This window comes from Thermobia domestica, chromosome 11 (assembly GCF_964235325.1).
Source record: "Thermobia domestica chromosome 11, izTheDome1.hap1.1, whole genome shotgun sequence".
NCBI classification, from domain to species: Eukaryota; Metazoa; Arthropoda; class Insecta; order Zygentoma; family Lepismatidae; genus Thermobia; species Thermobia domestica.
The window spans coordinates 217,463,860-217,483,799 of NC_137464.1; the positions used below are offsets into that span (position 1 = coordinate 217,463,860).

Here is a 19,940-nt window from a genome sequence, read left to right on the forward strand (position 1 = left end):
CGGATGTTGGCTGTATTATCCGGCGTCAGAAGAAAGGAGCTTTATTTTTTAGTCGTACACAAGAAACAGATTATGAGGAAATAAAACTGCAATTAGAAATTAATAAATATAGAAGAATTATTTACGGTGAAGATATTTGTATTTATGTGGCTGCACATAATCAGATGTTATATATGTAAATCTATATGTTACAACACTCAGTCGAAAAAGTTGAAACGCTTTATCAGGCCAGCCACCCTGAATGAGGTTTTCCTGGGTTTTCCTCATTCACACCAGGCAAATGCCGGGGTGGTACCTAACTTATAGGTCCCAGGCCATTTCCTTCCTACCCCAATCCTTTCTTCCTTCCCTTTCCCCGGATAGTGTGCTCGCCGAGGGACGTCATCCCTCAAACGTGACGAGCTAAATAGCCATAGATGCTGAAAGCCCATGAATCTAAATCCTAACCTATATGTTACAAATAGCTGCAAATCTGTCTTGTTGACACATTATGCTTGTTGCTACATTACGCTGGTTGAGTTTTACATTGTTAATAGCATTATCAGCAAATGTTACAGAAATAGAAGGATTTTACCGTTATAGCTGTATTCAGTGCATAAAAATAAGTCTGTTTCAGAAAAAAGTCTAAATACCGAGCGAGAAAGTGCAAATGGAAGACACACCCTGTGTGTTTCGTTAGTGCCAGGTTTATCTCAGGCGTTGATTATCATTTTAAATTAAGTTAAACTCAGTTGTTACTGATATATTTTATTAGAGAAGGTAGTTGAATCATCCAATATTCAATATTTTTTTTTTCATTGCATCATGAGCCAAACATCCTGTTTGTCGGCCGATTGAACAATAAATATTGAAACACTATAAGGTATCACGAGTACAAAATATTAATAAATAGTCGTTAACTTTTGATTCATTCTCAGATAGAATACATTTTAATTGTTAAACTATACACTATAACAGTAAGTATATAGTTGTTTCTGTTTTCGTGTAGTAGATCTTTAGAAAATATCAAATAAAATTTAAGAATTTCAAATTTAGGTAGCGATTTTCCCTCACAGCACCGCATTAGTTATTAATATATAACTGCATCTTCAAATTATCGTCAAACTCATATTTAGCTTAACAACTAAAGATTTATCTGATTGGTAGAACTCTGAATGTTGCAGTAATTGTTTATTGGCGTAGTATACATATCATATTGGTACTGTTTACATGTTGATCATGTAATGTTCTAACTTTTCAATGGGGCAACTCCAGTTTCGAATTATGGTGATCAATTCTAATTTGATCTTTTGGAGGGTTTGCATCCATCTGTCGACAGATATTAGAGCAAAATCGGTAAGAAATTGCTAGAAACGATCTTTGGAATCGATTCAATGTGCTAGGAATAAGTTTTATCTCGTGCCTTGTCTATGAATTCAAGGCGGAAGTGGTAGAAATCAGCCAACTCCGGTTTCAAGACTGGTTCCATAAAGCAAAAACAGTAATAGATAGCGTCCAATGAGTAGATTCCATCTCTACTACAAGGGTAAGTCATAAGTCTTGCAAGGTTTCCACAACACAAATAGTATGTTATCGGCCGTACGAAGTCAAACTGGCCTAAGATGTAGTATGGCAAGCGGACTATTTAACACGGATACTGCCACTCCCGTTAATATTTTCAGTCAGTTTTTAGTGACAGTAACGATGAGTGCTCTAGAACATCTGATACGTTAATTGTTACTGTGAGAGTTCGAACTCGGGCATAACGCTGCGGCAGCAACCCAAAACATTTGTCATACAGAAGTGGAATGTGCAATGAACCACAACAACAACTGGTTGGTTTCAGAAATTTCGTGCAGGGTGTAAAAATGTCGAACAGCAGCCAAAGTCCGGCCACCCGATAGTAACAGATTTTAGAGTCATAGGACAGGCTGTTGAGGAAATTACATCCATCAGCACATCATGATTGACAAACCAACTCAACGTGTCACTGTCTACTGTAGTGCATCACCTTCACGAATTAGAGGAAACCGGAACTGCTACATTGTGCTCCATTAATTGACCCTTGCTTAGGCTTGAGGAGAGTGAATGTGCTCCGAGAACTGCTCCAAAACCCACGTGATGTGCATTTCGTGAAATAATTTGTCGCATGGGACGAAAGGTGGATTTTTTCCCCCAGAAATCCGAATGTGTGAAAGCAGTGGTTGAGCCAAGCCAACTTCCAGAACCGGTCGTCAAACCAGGGGCGTTTCAAGCATGAAGTCCTCCTCTGTGTGCGTGATGGAACTACGAAAGGGTAATTCACTTAGAGTTTGTTCCTAATGGTCGTACCATTAATGCTCACTTTTATTGCGAACAGTTGAAGTGAATGTATGCTACAATACACGAAAAATATCCTACATTGGTGAACCGAAAGTGCTCCCTGCTGCAGCGTGATAACTTGAAAGCACGCTCGGCTCACAAAACGCAACAAAAATGCAGAAACTTAATGGCATTAAATTGATGCTACACTCAGCATATAGTCTTGCCCGTGTCCCTTTAGATTACTACTTGTTTCGATCCATGACATACTTCCTGAAATCACGATCCTTTAGCAACCAGCAGAAAGTGGAAACGGAAGTGACTGACTTCTTTGCCTCCAAGGACAGAACGTGATATCGACGTGAAATCGAGGAACTAGCAGGAAGGTGACTGCAGACAGTTCAACACCCGAGGCTGTACTTTGAATGTTACCCTGTTTTTATTGTACTGTAAGAAATGCGGGAATATTGTGTGCCAGTATGTTGCAAGATTTATGACAGAACCTTGTATTATCTCTCTCTGCTACAGTTTCCGGTTTTAATATCGGTCTTCGTAGTGAAAGCACGATAAGAGATAGCGAGAAATGGCTTTTTTGATATAGATTCAACGTCCTAAGAGTGTATCATTTCGACATTTATCCCTTTATTTCATGTTAATGTTCGCAGCTGAAAGGCCTTGTAAACAACTTTATGTGGACGTTAAATATATAGTAGTTACTAGAAGACCTTCAAACCAATAAATCATCAGTATGTGTTTGTATGTGCAGAATGTATTTACAACTTAACGCTGTCCTTGCATAGTTTGACTATTAAGACTTAAATAGAGTAGAGTACTTGCAGTGTATTTTTTTGCGTTGTTTTAATTCTGTTGATTTATTGTGCTCGTCATATTGCACTGTTACATTTGTTTTTTAACTATCTGTTTGTTTGTTTGTTATTTAATATTAACATATGGCTTTTTCTTTATTATACAATAGCATGAAAGCACTTAATTTTTAAGAATTATATTCCAAATTTTTGGTATTTTTGTTGCTGTAGGAGACCGGATATAGCTGCAGAGATGGCTGCCCTTTTAGGAACAAATAAGTAAATATTTTAATTCCTTGTTTTCTCTTTCATTGATGGGATCCTTTCTTTCTTAAAGTTAGATGTTTTTTTTATGTTCTTTCTTATTGCTATGTCTATCCTCAGTTTAGTTTAGTTTTTGTGCTATACTGGCAATGTGTTTATTTCTGTTTTTGTGTATTGTCAGAAAACAAGATGTACGAAGGTATACTTTTCATCAAAAATTTTTAATTAATTCCATACATTAATCATTTAAGATAAAATAATGATAATTGAGTTGTCTTTAATTTGAACTAATTGACGAAATGAACTTACTAAAATTAGAAACGGGGAGTATTCTTTGTACAGGGTGTTTCAAAACAACACCGATAACATTTGTTAAATGATTTCTGACACCAAGATAAGACAAAAAGTATAGACGAAAAGTATATGACGAATCTGGGTGCATAAATGCTTCCTTTCGAAGTTATGAACTTTAAAGGTACATAGCTTCAAAACCATGGGATCTACAGTAGTTGAGTCAAGACTTCACTAATATGTTCAGCGTTCATGAACTAATATGTACGCTATCCAAAAATCCATGTTTCAGAATCCTAAGGTACTTCCGCAACAGCTTTTATAGAGGTGGTTGGTGAGTACTTCAAATTATATGCCCGTAGCCAAACTCCTTCTATAAAAAATTGTTGTATGAGTACCTTAGGATTCAGAAACATATTTTTGGAGAGCGCATATATTAGTTCCTAAGTGAAGTCTTGACCCGACTACGGTAGGTCCCATCATTTTGGAGCTATGGACCTTTAAAGTTTATATTTTCATGTTTTCGTCAGCCAATAACTCCGAAAGGAAGCATTTGTACACTCAGGTTGGTCTATACTTTTCGTCTTATCTTGGTTTCAGGAATCATCTCCCAAACGTTGTCGGTGTGGTTTTGAAACCCTCTGTATTTTAGACGTTATTCTTTATTGTTTAGGAAAGCAGGAAAACTAATCATTGTTTCTTCCGGGTAAAAATTTCAGTGAGAAACAAGCTACAGCTATAAACTGAGTATAAACAGATCAGAAGGAAGATTTTTGTAATGTCTCTGCAAACTGAAACAAATAAGATAGAAATTCTTAGTCAAGTAAATAGTAATTCTTTACATTTCACAACGTTTTTTGAGAGAGAGATTTTTTATTTGTCATATTAGTATGATGCAATCAACATGTTAGGTGCTAACCACATTGTCACTGTTTATGGGCCACATATACTCCATTCTAGATGTTCGAATATTTGCCTATAAATTACGGAAGGCCTTATTTTATCCATTCAGAGTGAAATGCAAAATAGACGTTTCTTTGCTATTAAAGTGTTGTACTCATTTCACTTCGTTTTCGTGCAGTGTGAACCTATTATATATTTTTTCCAATTTAAGCTTTGAATTGGTGTGTTATTTCTGTGTAAGTTGAAGATAGTTGCAGGAGATGATCATTATTATTTCTATATATTCTTTGATGGTGTTTAATTTGAAGAACCAGTACGCTATTTTTAGCTGCATTTACGACAAATAAAAACAGATCTTTCTTTTTCTATATTTATAACTGTGTATGAAAACAGTTTCGTAATCGTGTAGTTCCTTTATGTTGATAGATCTTTCTGTATATTTCAATATTTCTCTTTTTGTAAATACTTCTAGAAGCGACTACTGTTTCTTTAAGGTAGCACTGTTGGTTTTCTTAAATCAGTGCTGAAGATGGGAATAATGTTTTTGAAAAATTTCTAGAGCCTTTTGTTGCTAGCAATTATAATGTGGAAGAAAAGATTGTCACTATATAAAATGCCATATGGTATAAGCGCAAGGAAATACAAAAGGATTTATCGGAAATCTTCATAATAACTCAACAGATACTTCAGGGAACATCTTTTTCTCTCATAATTCTAATAATGGATTTCAATTGATGAAGTTTAGCTTGTAGCTGTTTTGCTATTTCATTCAACTTCATCCCAAAATTTCACATCGATATCAAATACAGAAAGTCAAGACATTTAATGGATTGGATGGAAGAGCTTTTTGCTTAATAATTGTACAATAAATCTGCGTATTCTTAAAAGAAAATTGCAGAAATTTTTAAATGACTTGACGTGAGTTGTTGAATTAGTCAACTCAATTTATGTTCCAGTTACTGATATTTGTTTGGTTGAGAACTCAAGTTCATTCCAGTTAAACAGTGCAAACTGAACAGTTCACTGTTCTTGCATAATACATACAGTAAATGAAATCACACCTTTTAGCAAAATTCCTGTCGGAGTGTAAGGGACGTCAAATGTGTTATATACAATAGTTTATTAATAAGACAACAAATTTTCTTCACTGTTTTCTAATGAGCAATATATAAATCTATAAGATTTCGGACATTAGTTAATGGCCATCATCAGCACAAGATCAAAAAGTTAAGAACATATTCTGAATTACATAGAGCTATATAAAATAGTAACACATGAGAGTAGCTAAAATATTGCATTAGAGAAAGGCAGAGCTACGATGTAATGCTTGTTAATTTTTATGACTAAAATGTTTACTGTAAAAACATTGGTTTCATTTATTTATTTCCTAAATAAAAAGGCAAAATTGCGTTTTTCAGTACTTGCGCTGGCCACGTGAAACTGATGACCATCGTCCTAATTTATTAATTGCTGTATTACATCCGATATGTAAATTGCTTATATCATTAATCTCTCAGTAAATTTAAAAGAAAAACTTTAAAAAACTGATGTACTTTATGTGACAATGTGACACCTTGAACGGTTTATTGTTTTAACACCGTGAGTTCATGATAAGTGGTTTTCAAGTGATTCAAAAGAATAAATGGAGCCGCGGTGGTTCAGTGGTAAAATAGGGTCTTTGGTTCGATCCCAGCTCACGCCAAGTGAACTTTGTGGTGGACAAACACAGTGAGCATGGGTTTTCTCGGGGTTCTCCCGTTTCCTCCCACTTTATTAATTCCACCATTTCATTCGTTTCTCATCGTCGTCGTCTCTTTTAACCTAACCGGTATGGGACTAAAACTTAAATATTTCATTTCATTTTCATTCCAAAAGAATAAATCCTGATAGGTTAAGATCCCTCAGTATTACCTACGTGTTCATCTGTACTAATATGGACGTTAGATTTCGCCTTTTCAGGTTAATTCTACTCGTTTAGTCAACACCTTATTCCACCAAGAGCTGGAAAGTGGACCAATAAGAAAGCTCGTATAGGTTGACAAATACTTTTCCTCATTCCTGAGTAGACTTCATATTCATTTTGTTTATAATCTTCTAAGATTTTTCTTTTTTAGTTTGTTTATGGGGGGAAAAAGGGTACAGTTATCTATTTTGTGTAGGTTCTGAAGTTATTATTGTATATGACATCAAGGAAACTTTCACATGTTGAAGGCAAAGAAATTCTGGAAGAAAGATCTTCCTGGAATGTTTATGTTACATCTGTTTTCAGTATATTAAATAATTATGCATTCTTGATTAATGCATAATGTATTCCAGTTTGAAGACGGATGCTATAAATAAATGTAAGAATTAGCAATGTGTAGTACCCCTTCGTGGTCAAGTGCTAACGTAGGGTTTCTTGTGTGCGAAGCTCAGGTTTCGACCTCTGGGAAGTACTAGCCTCGAATACAAACCTGAATAGAGTTTCGGATCACATTTTTATGTATAAGTCCTAGTTTGGTGCTAAAAAGGAGGCTAAGCTAAACTCCAATCAGTCAGTGAGCATTGATCGATTATCTCCATTTTCAACCAATACTGTTCAATATAATCTCAGATATATAAACTCTCCAAAACAATTAACCGTTATTAAAGGTGCACGGATGTTGCTATATTTCTGTTTAGATATGATAATAAATTTAATACATTATACAAAGTGACTTAAAAAATAAAAAGAAAAAACATGGATTTCATTTGGGTCTAGAATTCCTAACTGAAGTCTGATTTTCATACGGTTTGTGAAAAATGACAAAGGAAGAATGGGAGATTTATGGGACTATGCTTCTGGTTTAAATTGATGCCGGATAATGTCGGTCATGCCTCAAGAGAAACAGCAAATATTCGCCAGTGGACCTCACAATTTTACTGAAGTTTTGGATTTTTGAAGCAGAATTGCAGAATACAAATTAAGTGTTAGTGGTGACACTCATAAATCACATATTGAATACCTATAGTCGGTTTCTTGCAACAAGCGACTGAGAAATTTCTTGGGCGAACTAAGGAATTGATAACTGACTACAATACCCGTCTACGGGGTCCGATACTTCCCTGTCTCATTCAGAAGCGATCCTGTTTCTTCCAACTTATTCATTAGCGACAATATTGTGTTCCTGTCGGGGGTAGAACATGAGGCAAATTTGTTTTTAAATTATCTTTGCCTATCAACGTTTTGCAGATTTCGTTCTGCAAAAAATTGTGATAAACACATGTTGCTCCAAAGAGTACACCATTCTTACTGTGTCATGATCACATTCACACAATAGCACACAACTATACAGCACAACAGTTCCCAGTACAACGACCCAGTTTCCTGTTTCTTGTTGACCGTGGCGAGGTTGCCATCTAACGGAGAAAACTCAAACCTGCTCACTGCACCGCACCTCATTCGAATTCTAAGGTATACTGGCGAATATGCTGTTTTTCTTGAGGCGTGGTCAATATTACCCGGGATGAATTTAAACCAGTAAACATAGTACTATAAATCTCCCATCCTTCCTTGATCATTTGTCACAAACCGTATGAAAATCTGACTTCAGTTAGAAATTCTAGACTCAAATGAAATCCATGAGTTTTAAAAAATCACACTGTATTATTAAATTCCATTCATTCTAAATAATATACCATGACCAAGCAGACGTAGGCTAATAGTTATCATTTTGCTTTGCAATCAAGGGATCCCGGATTCCAATCCAGTGGCAAACATCTTGACACGTTTTTCAAGGAATCATGCTCAATTCCAATAGGAAAATGCCGAGATAGTGCCTTAAAATAGGGCCTGCTCGACTTCATTTTCCATTATTGTTGCTCATTCTAGTGAAAATTCACCTTGCAGACTGTATATGTTTTTTTTTTTTTTTTTTAACTTAAATAAATAAACAAAATAACTGTCCTAATTTATCAGATTTTACTACTTACTGGTAGGATAATAAATTTCACATCAAAGCATATCGTTACTTCATTTCAGGCACGAAGTACATCGAAAGGTCTTCATCACATTCACATATCACAAAATCTAATATTTGGTAGATTTTCTTTTTAAGAGGTATAAAGCTTGGTTGTAAAGAGGTTGATTGGTTTAAGAGGTGATTTGTAATATTTGTTTAAAGTGGCCACCAATAATTGGTGTAATATGTAAAATTTTAAACAAGTGAAAATTTGTTTGATGTCAGATGGTGGTGATGGCTTCAGAATCAACACAAAGTGATCTACTATGCTTCTTTTTCTTCATGTTTTAATAAATATTCTGAAGGAAAAAATCAGCTTCAGAAAATTATACAAAAACAGAAAAGCTGTTCTCATAGGAACATGAGAAAGCATTAGTTGACTTATTAAGATATTCACTAGATTAGGATTGTTTAAGGTGACGTGTGAATGTGATAAAATAATTTTAGAAGGACAAAACGTAACATGTGCACTAGTGTAGTTCCAAGAAATCTTCTCTCTCAAGTCTTGCGAGTCGTTTAAAAAATATTTACCATAATTAATGATGTTAAAATGCTAAACTGGTCAATATGCTACATAAATGGGTCGATTTTTGAGCATGTATTATTAAAACATTCAAAATAAGGACACAGCAATTTATATATCAAGTGGCATACAGCATTTACCACATTGTTCGATTGTGTTTAAGTTCCTAGGTTCATGAGTACTAAAAAAACACAAATTTGACATTCTTGTTCTGGAAATAAATAAAACTATTTGGTCTAGGAATTAATTCGTGCGGTTGGTACGCACACATTGAAGCTGTAGTACAAAAACAAAATACATAAATATCTTAAGAAAAATATTGTCCATCGCTAGCCACCACTTTCGCCCATCTGTCAGGCAATGTACGGATTCCGTGGCGAAAGAAGTCCTCATCCTTGGAAGCGATCCAGTCAGAGACCCATGTTTCGATATCTTCTGAAGAAGTAAACCGCTGTCCAATCAAATCGTTGTTCATGCAATCGAACAAGTAGTAGTCCGAAGGAGCAACGTCTGGTGAATACGGCGGCTGGGGTAAAACTTCCCATCCGACATTTTCTAAATAGGTTTTGACCGGTTTTGCGACATGTGGGCGAGCGTTATCATGTTGAACAATAAGTTTATCATGTCTGTTCTCCCATTCTGGTCGTGTTCTGGCCAGAGCTTGCTTCAAACGCATTAATTGTCGTCGATAACGTTCTCCATTCATTGTTTCACCCGGTTGCAGCAGCTCATAGTACACCACACCTTTCATATCCCACCATATGCACAGCATAACCTTTGCACAGTGAATATCTCGTTTTGGTTGTGATGGACCTGGTTCACCTGGTTTCACCCAGGCCTTTTTTCGTTTAGGGTTCTCGTAATGGATCCACTTCTCATCACCCGTAATAATTCGATTCAGAAACCCCTTTCTGCTCTGTCGTTGAAGCAGCAATTCGCAAATGGTTTTTCGTCTTTCAACGTCTCTGTCTTTCAATTCATGTGGAACCCAATGTGACATCTTTTGAATCATTCCCATGGCTTTCAAGCGTTTGGAGACTGTTGTTTGATCAACGCCTAATGCTGCTGCAAGTTGTTCCTGCGTTTGACACGAATCTTGCTCGAGCAATGCTGTCAATTCTTCGTCTTGAAATTTTTTTGGCTGTCCAGCTCGCTCTTGGTCTGCCAAGCCGAAATCACCACTTCTAAACCGTGCAAACCACTTCTGACACGTTCGCTCAGCTAGAGCATGGTCACCATACACTTCCACCAAAATACGATGACTTTCAGTCGCACTTTTCTGCATGTTAAAGTAATGCAGCAGGACACCCCGCAAAAACACTTTATCAGGCACAAATTGCGCCATGTTCACTTAACTACAAACTGGTGTTGTTGACGCTTTGATCCACTGCCCTATACTACGAGCGATACGCGATGACAGGGGTTTGCAACACATGTGTGGATACACGGAACTGTGGGACGCTCCGTTCGTTGCGCCATCTCTTGTCCACCCGCACGAATTAATTCCTAGACCAAATACTATTGTAATGTGGACACTTTAGGCATGACAGTCTACCTATAGATACGACACGCTGCGATCTTTTAGTGTAAAATATGTAGCAACTTCTTCTTGTTGCATATTCCTTTAGGGGGACATCTTGTTAATACACAATCCATAGAGTGGCACGGTGGCTCAATGATAGTATTCATCTCTGGTGCTGGGAGTCTCTTGTTCGATCCCGGGCCGTGTGAGTTTGTGGTTAACAATATTGTGTCCTTGGGTTTTCCGGGGTTCTCCCACATTTTCATTTTACCAGCTCTTTCAAACTTATTCACATCCATTAGTTATCCGTCTCCTTGAGCCTACAGGGTATAATCGTGGGACATAAAGATTTTGTTTTGTATCATCCTTAAATCTAACTTTACCAGTGTTGTTACGCTTTTATTATTGTTATTATTATTAATTTTGTTCTGATGATGGACACTGATTAGTGTCCTAAATATATCTAGTCTGGTTTCATTTATTGGTTGGAAAGCAGTAAGGGTGAGATTTCTCTTATTCCGTTTAATATATGTAATTGGTTCTCCTATGTTTGACTTCTGTTAAGATTAATATTGTAATTTTCCAAGAAACGTAAATGATTTTAGAACATGCTTGTAAGCCTTACAACAATTTCAGATTTACTTGTATTAAGTTCGTAGCAGTGCTTTCTACATTAAATTTATATACATACAACCATGTAAATATAAGTGATTGTAATATGGCGTATGTAGAAGATAATTTTATAGTAAGTACTTCAGTAAGAGAACTTAAATATGTTTACAAATAATAAATACATCACTTTCCTATGCAGGTGTTTGTGTGAATTAGCCAAACAGATTGGTTTCGTGGACCAAGCTCAGAACATCTTCAAATTGGAGCAGCAGCTTTGTACATTTAGGCATGTTGTAAGTACTATTTTGTCTTTTTCCATTGTTGTATGTAAATATTACGTACGTCATTTTTGTTTATTGCTTGTAACTGTGAGGGAATTGATAAAAATACGTACGTACAGTCCGCAGAAAAAAAACTGCAACATGAGCATGTAAGTTTATTGTGAAACGACGAAGTCTTTTGCTCTAAAATAAGTGTGCAGGGGAGGACGCCGAGATTTCTCCTGGCGTGATTCGTGCCACTTAGACATGTTGATTCTCTGCGCTGTTAGACGTAGTTTCACAATAAACTTATATGCTCATGTTGCAGGTTTTTTGCTGCAGACTGTACAAGCTTGAACAGAGATCTGTTTGTTTATTAAGTTGATGTCTTGTTTCCACATCGAAATCATGTGAAACTTAGATCTACGATTTAGTGGGGAACCCGAGCTACTTATTCCACCACCAAAATAGAACTCCGTGTTCCTCGCACTAAATGCGAACGCTAAGAAATAAGTTGATTACACGTACGAAGGGGGTGCTGATGAAGATTGAGCACTACCTCGAAGCAACTGAGCTAGAAAAATTAAACTGAGACACTATTCTACATATTCCCCTTAAACCAGTGCACGTATAACATTCGTGCTTCAGCTCCAGAAAATCTTTCTTTCTTTCTTTCTTTCTTTTTTCTTTCTTTTTTTTTTTTTTTTAAAAAAAAAGACTGCTGGTATAGTTCCTCACTGCATTAACCCTATCTCGGAACTTATACTAGTCGAAAGTTGCAAGGTCACGCGAATATGGTAGGTGGGGTAACATTGTAAAGTCTAACGAGGACACTTAACGCTGTTCTTCCACGTGTAGTGTGTGAAGAGACATTACCATGTAATATGATGTCGTCTTTGAAGAACTTCCCCAGGTTTAATATTTTTCTTTATTTTTCCTTAACTTTGCTAATAGAAATGAAATGAAATGAAATGAAATCTTTAAGCATACGTCCCACGGTTATGCCGGTTAGGCTAACGGTGATGAGAGATAAGTGAAATGGTGGAATGAAGAAAGTGGGAGGAAACGAGAGAACCCCGAGAAAACCCACGAGCATGGTGTTTGTCCACCACAAAGTCCACACGGCGCGAGCTGGGATCACTTTGCTAATAGAGCACACTGATATGTTGCAATGATGATTGAACCTTGTTGGAGGAAGTCCACGACTGGGATAAGAAAGTGTACCGAGTTTTGTATCGATAAATGGAATAGATATGTGGGAAAAGCTTGTATACGAATACACGCTTCCCCTCATACTTATTCTGCCTATCAATACAAAACTTGGTACACACATTTCTTATGTCATAGAATTTTTCGAGATGCATTTGGATTCTATGCTTTTATCCGGGGCCACTCCAGAGGGGTCCAAAGTTGATGGGAGGGATTTCTGGAGGGAATTTTCCCGATATTCTCTCAATTTTCCCTGTTCAAGTACGTTATGGACCCCAATACATAGCACCTCTGAAAAGCTTGTTTCATGCTGAAGAGAATGAAGTATAAACCATGACTTTCCAATGAATAGTGTTGATGCAATAGCTATTGCTCTGCGGGTGTTCAATTTTTTTTATACTAACAGACTCTGGGACTTACTCCGTTGTCCGGATGACACGTTCATGTCCGTTCATTGTTAGTTTCCTTTGTTAATGTTTCACAATTTGTTATTTGTGTAAATCACTACAATTGTGCATAAAAAAATTATATACTTTGTGAAGTTGAAGAGACAGAACAATCCTTCTACAAGCAACACTCGTTCTCTTTTACGTTTTCGATTTTCAGAATCTGTTTTTTTTTATTTATTTATTTATTTATTTATTTATTTATTTATTTATTTATTTTATAACATACTAATAACCTTGTAACTCAATTTGACTGAACAAGTAAATAGAAGTTAAAGGTCACCATCTCCAGAAAAGAACCGATTGTCTCAATGTTACAGTGTAGCGCGCTTTCGGAAGGGCGATTGCACTTCGCTTTGCAATTTTCAAATTATAGTTCAATGTCAGTCAAGAATCTTAATTTGAAAATTGCACTGTTTTACTCAACAATATTCCGTGGTTTGCTTAAGATAATGAGAATTTTCTTTAGATATGTATCTCATTTAGTTCCTCAAATTCCGAACACTTTTACTTCTGTATATAATTAAGAATCATATTCTAACTCTAATTTGAATTACTTGGTAAATTGACAATGTACACACTCGTTAGTATATAATCCAACGTGCAGTCCGGTTCCAAGGATGGGCAACTAAGATTTTGATAGGGCGTCATGAGGGTCATAATATTCGTGCACATTATGCACAACAAATTAAACAATAAAATACAGAGACAAATTTAGCACATGAGACAAAAGATATAGCCCTTTTCCTCCTATGAGAACGTCAACCAAGTGTTCGGTATTGATTGCCGAAAGTGCCGGAGCTGGTCTGATAAACTTCTACATAGTTTGGCAATTAGGCGCTCTTGTGGTAACAATCGCCCCCTTGAACTTAAAGAGTGCTATCAAAATTAAGAGCGTCATAAGACATGATACAATGGAAGCAGGCCCATAGCCAGGGAGAGGTTAGACGCTTTTTGTTTGTTTGTTTGTTTGTTTGTTGCAAAATAGCTATTATATAGGAATTGTTGTAATTTATATACCTGTAATGGTAATAGTAACTTCCACTTCATCCCGCCACTTTTTGAATGCTTATCCTAAGTTTTATTTCTGTCTGCAGGATTAAATTTGAAAGAAAGGAGACCACAGTAATAAAGGAACTTTAAGAACTAAAGCTTTTTGTGAAAATTTCTTCTTAAACAGCAATAAACTTTTATCCTAAATATTTGTTGCTATTTCGAAATGAGTTGTACATATTTGTTTTGTTTCGAACCTGAAAGATCACGACAGGATTTACATGCCTATTTAGAACCAAAATCTAAGTGTACTGCAGTTAGAAATCTTATTATATGCATAGACCGGCTCAAGCGCTCTAAGTGATCAATAAGTTTTGTACCACTTCGGTGGGATACTGCCCCTTGTGAAGTCCTGGACTTTCGTGGCGCCCCTTAGGTAGAGCATTGTCGCATGTGAAGTCCTGGATTTTTGTGGCACCCACCCAAAAACTAGACGGATGGCTGTGTAGCTTAAGCTTTGAGCCTAGTCAATCTATAACTTTTCCCAAGAATGGTGAGTTCATGAGCAAAAAGCGATAGAAAGGCGCTTCTTGCAGGTGATGTGTTTCAGTATAGGATGCCATTGGGATAGAAAGATTTCTCAATGGAACACCACGGCCAGAAGAATGATAGGCTAGTTAAATATTACTGAAACAAAAATAAACACTATTGTTAAGGAGGGATTATTATGTCCAAACAACAAAGTTGAACAATTTTGAAAATTTCACCTCTAATTCAACAGATGGGGCCGCCAGTTGATAGTTGTCATTCATTTATGCACTGACCTGTGTACACAGAACTCTTTCGTCTAGGAAAACCACTGTACCGCCATTTCTTAGACTGTTCCGTAGTCAGAGGATTGTAAGAGTAGATTCAGCAGGTACTAGTTTGTCCAGGAAATATCCCACTCTCTTTACAAAATGTTACAAAAGAGCCACCGAAGTCTTCACATTTTTTTTTTTTTTTTTTTTGTTTGTTTGTTTGTCTATCAATTTTTGGAATCTACTTTGTTCAATCTTTTTTTCTCTTGTCCAAGTCGTCATGAATAATTGCGCCAACTATCTTACGTAATATGTCCAAACATATACCAATATTTTTATTTTTAATTGATATTCGACAGTATTAGATGATCATGTCATGAATGGCTTTCACATTTTCAGGCATAGAGACAGAAACAAGTCTTCCACTGGATTTTTCAGTTTCAGCACTGAAATGGCAATTTTTAAATTTGGCAGCTCGTTGTTTGACTGTTGCCTTGAAGGACATTTGTCATCCAAAGTTTACATATTTCTGCTCCTTTCTTTTGGAGAAATAGGAATTTGAGTATGGTTCTGTGCTCTTCTTCATTGAACTTTTCGTGAGGTGTTGCCATTTCCACTTTGTACGTGAAACGAATAGGACGTTGAAATCATAAAAAGCTCATTTTGACAACAATAAACATAGAAACATTGGCAAGTATACCACAAAAATTTTAGTTTTCTAGCTCAGTTCCTTCTAGGTAAGGCCCAATCTTTATCAGTACTCGTCGTGCAGAGACAGAGAAACAGAGTAGTATATCAACATACCACTGGCGCAAATCCCGGGGGAGGGAATGAGGGAGACATGTCCCCCTCAATGTTGAAACTGAGGAACTGTCCCCCCCAATAATCCGATTCAAAATGTGTGTTTTTGGGTAGAAATGTGATGATTTGTGTCCGACTGCCACTTCATCTACATCCCCTAATATACAACAGGTTCATCTCAGAAATCAGCTTCATCTACCATAATATGAGTCTCACTCCGCTCGTCTCATCCTTCCTAGAATAAGCCTCAAGTCCGCCCGTTTCCCATTGTTGAAGACCAATCTGTTCCTGATCCTCCACAGCATTGCTTTTCAACTTCATATTTGGTCTAGGAATTAATTTGTGCGGTTGGTACGCACACATTGAAGCTGTAGTACAAACACAAAATACATAAATACCTTAAGAAAAATATTGTCCATCGCTAGCCACCACTTTCGCCCATCTGTCAGGCAATGTACGGATTCCGTGGCGAAAGAAGTCCTCATCCTTGGAAGCGATCCAGTCAGAGACCCATGTTTCGATATCTTCTGAAGAAGTAAACCGCTGTCCAATCAAATCGTTGTTCATGCAATCGAACAAGTAGTAGTCCGAAGGAGCAACGTCTGGTGAATACGGCGGGTGGGGTAAAACTTCCCATCCGACATTTTCTAAATAGGTTTTGACCGGTTTTGCGACATGTGGGCGAGCGTTATCATGTTGAACAATAAGTTTATCATGTCTGTTCTCCCATTCTGGTCGTGTTCTGGCCAGAGCTTGCTTCAAACGCATTAATTGTCGTCGATAACGTTCTCCATTCATTGTTTCACCCGGTTGCAGCAGCTCATAGTACACCACACCTTTCATATCCCACCATATGCACAGCATAACCTTTGCACAGTGAATATCTCGTTTTGGTTGTGATGGACCTGGTTCACCTGGTTTCACCCAGGCCTTTTTTCGTTTAGGGTTCTCGTAATGGATCCACTTCTCATCACCCGTAATAATTCGATGCAGAAACCCCTTTCTGCTCTGTCGTTGAAGCAGCAATTCGCAAATGGTTTTTCGTCTTTCAACGTCTCTGTCTTTCAATTCATGTGGAACCCAATGTGACATCTTTTGAATCATTCCCATGGCTTTCAAGCGTTTGGAGACTGTTGTTTGATCAACGCCTAATGCTGCTGCAAGTTGTTCCTGCGTTTGACACGAATCCTGCTCGAGCAATGCTGTCAATTCTTCGTCTTGAAATTTTTTTGGCTGTCCAGCTCGCTCTTGGTCTGCCAAGCCGAAATCACCACTTCTAAACCGTGCAAACCACTTCTGACACGTTCGCTCAGCTAGAGCATGGTCACCATACACTTCCACCAAAATACGATGACTTTCAGTCGCACTTTTCTGCATGTTAAAGTAATGCAGCAGGACACCCCGCAAAAACACTTTATCAGGCACAAATTGCGCCATGTTCACGTAACTACAAACTGGTGTTGTTGACGCTTTAATCCACTGCCCTATACTACGAACGATACGCGATGACAGGGGTTTGCAACACATGTGTGGATACACGGAACTGTGGGACGCTCCGTTCGTTGCGCCATCTCTTGTCCACCCGCACGAATTAATTCCTAGACCAAATAAATATTTTGAATATCGCTATGAAAAAAAAGTCTTACCCGTACTCCCCATGTTGAAGACAGATTTGCGCCGCTGTTAACTGCAAATAGAAGGATTAACAAATCTAACTAATCTTAATGGACATAATGTAAATTCAAAAATTAAAAATGTACAGGACTAAGTCCGGAATCGAACCTGAGTCTCTTATAGCCGTGCCGATGTACTTCATTACCCTGTCTTCCCTCTGAGAAGTCACACACCGCTCGCTCTTAAGGTCGATACTCATACTTTTCTAACCATGTGAAATATATAATAATTTCTGTTGTGTTTGTACAATGCAATATCTATATATATTAGTGAACATCTATGATGATTAAACATAATAATAATTTGAACATGATTAACGGCTTCTTTTAAATAATGGTGAACGTAAAAATTTCTTCCAGCAACCAGAAATGGTGAGAAGAGATCATAAATTTGCACGGACTCTGGCAATTACGAAGCTCAAATTTCCATTTCCGCACATGGTTGCTGTTATAATGAAGGAACTCAGTAGTGGAGGACTTCAACTGATGTCTCAGGGTACAGCCGATATTATATTAGATTCCTGTGTTGAATTTTGGGATGGACAGGATCTTTGCCCTTTGTCAGCTGCAGACCGGTAAGTTTTATAACTAAGTGAAACAGTATCAAATGTAAATTATATATGAGCTAGTAAGTTCAAGTTCGCTAAGTGTGCTTCCTCTAATAAATTAAACACTGTGAATTACTCACCTGTTTGTGTTCAGTGTATTTTTGGAGCTATGATTTCGGTAATCTTGCTGTAACCATTCGCTTATCCACTTAGACGTTAGTTGAATCTAAAATAATAGGTTTTGTCGCGATAATTTCCTTCAATACTGTGAACTTGCTCCTACATTTCTATATAGTTACGTGTACATTTTTTCAATTATAGTGATATAAATATCCTGGTTATTAACGAAGAATCCCACTGTATTCGAACAGATATATATCAAGATACGTAGTGAACATTTTGAATTCAACCAGCATCTGAGAAGAACCAGCAAAAGGTTATAGTAAATTAACTGGAATCATCTGAAGAGCCCTGTAAGGCGTGCAAATTACCTGATCTGTACGATCACGAAACCCTATTGAGTATTATAAGGGGCTCGATTGGAAGGTGCCTGTTCCGATCAGCAATCTGAACGAGACCTTCAACAAACTACCACCAGGCGGAAAAATGAAAACACCAGTACCAGGATGGCATTCTGCACCTCTACTATCGTCTTCATGTTTTAGTGCTTGAGTACACAATATACTAAGATGATATTTTGAGACACCCTGTACATTCTGTCCTTAAACCGTATAACTCTGCGCATGACCATTCACAGTATACAGCCTATAGAATCTATTACCAGAAACATGATTTCCAATCTTAGTATTCCTTTTTGTTTTCTATAGTGTAGTCGAGAAATGGAGGAAACGCTCCAACTTTCTCTTCAAGAGGTATAAATATAATGAAATTCAAAGGGGGCCAGGGGTCTATGCTGGTACAGAAAGCTGTTCCGCGTATGCTTGACCAAATGCGATTCCCTTCCCCAGCTCATAGAATGAACTCGGTCAACCTTGGTTAGGCATTTCTGTCAATGTAGTGTGTGAGCTGTGAAAGTTTGTTGTGTTTTCTCGCTGGCTTAAAATCTCACCCAAACTTAACCACTCTCTGGAGGAGTACGTTATTTAACTTTTCGAAATGTTCCTGTTTTCTCGCTGGGTCGAAAATTCAGCCAAAACTGAACACTTTTGACAAGGTTATGTTGTATACCTTTACGACGCAGAGGTTAATATTTCAATGATCAGGCAGCAATGTAAGGACAAAAGTTGTGACATTATCTTAACTTTAATCAAGAGTTTGATCGGCAAGTATAAGAATTCCGTGGCCACAGAGTTTAGTTCTCCAACAAAGGAAACAAGAACATGGCCCTGCACACAAACCCACCACCAGCATCTAGGTAAAACTTTTCAGAATTGGGATGCAAGAGAATCTCTCGACCCTAAGAAAGGTGGCGAATTATCTAAGTGTATCTTTGGAAACTATCAACCTCACCGTGCTGCAACGACTGAATCTTGAAAAGGTGTTCAAGGCAGCTGTCGTTACCTTACAATACCCACTGATGGGAACGCAAGTGTAACGCTCGAAAGCTGTAGGAGCGGTATCTGACAAACTAAGAATGTCAGTACGTCGCTACATTGGATGAGGCGTGGGTATACCTTTTCGACTGCGGGAAACTAAGAGCCATTATGTATAGAGACAAAAGGCGCAAAACGTTTTACAAATTGCGTCCGAACATCCAAAGAGGCATTTCTGAAAAGGTTCATGATGGTTGCCGACTACTTTTACCGAGGCAAGCTGAAGATTCGCAGAGTGAAGAACTGCAAACATCAACTCCCAGTACTATCACAAGGAGATCTTGAAGTCAACCTGGGAGCAGGAACTACTAAACAATGTAAAGAAACGAGATCAACACGGTTTGCATCCATCAAGAAAAAATTTCATCACACACCCTCAGATCGTTTCTCGCATTCCAGTAAGATGTGAAGTAGGCTACTGGAATACAGGCCATACCTTTTATTGAAATACCTGTGCAGTCTCCAGGGGCAAATTT

The 19,940-nt window shown here is 37.4% G+C and overlaps 1 protein-coding gene across 8 annotated transcripts in view; it reads left to right on the plus strand.

The window, feature by feature from the left end:
* Window positions 1-19,940, plus strand: part of l(2)k05819 (transmembrane protein 94-like protein l(2)k05819) — a gene marked incomplete in the record, with an annotated part of 143,479 nt that overhangs the window by 47,770 nt on the left and 75,769 nt on the right. For 7 of the 8 annotated variants that reach the window (XM_081731632.1, XM_081731629.1, XM_081731630.1 and 4 more), the window contains 3 exon segments: window positions 3,318-3,365; window positions 11,381-11,474; window positions 17,724-17,938. In XM_081731632.1, coding sequence (XP_081587758.1) covers window positions 3,318-3,365; window positions 11,381-11,474; window positions 17,724-17,938 — 357 coding nt within the window. 8 annotated transcript variants of the gene reach the window in all.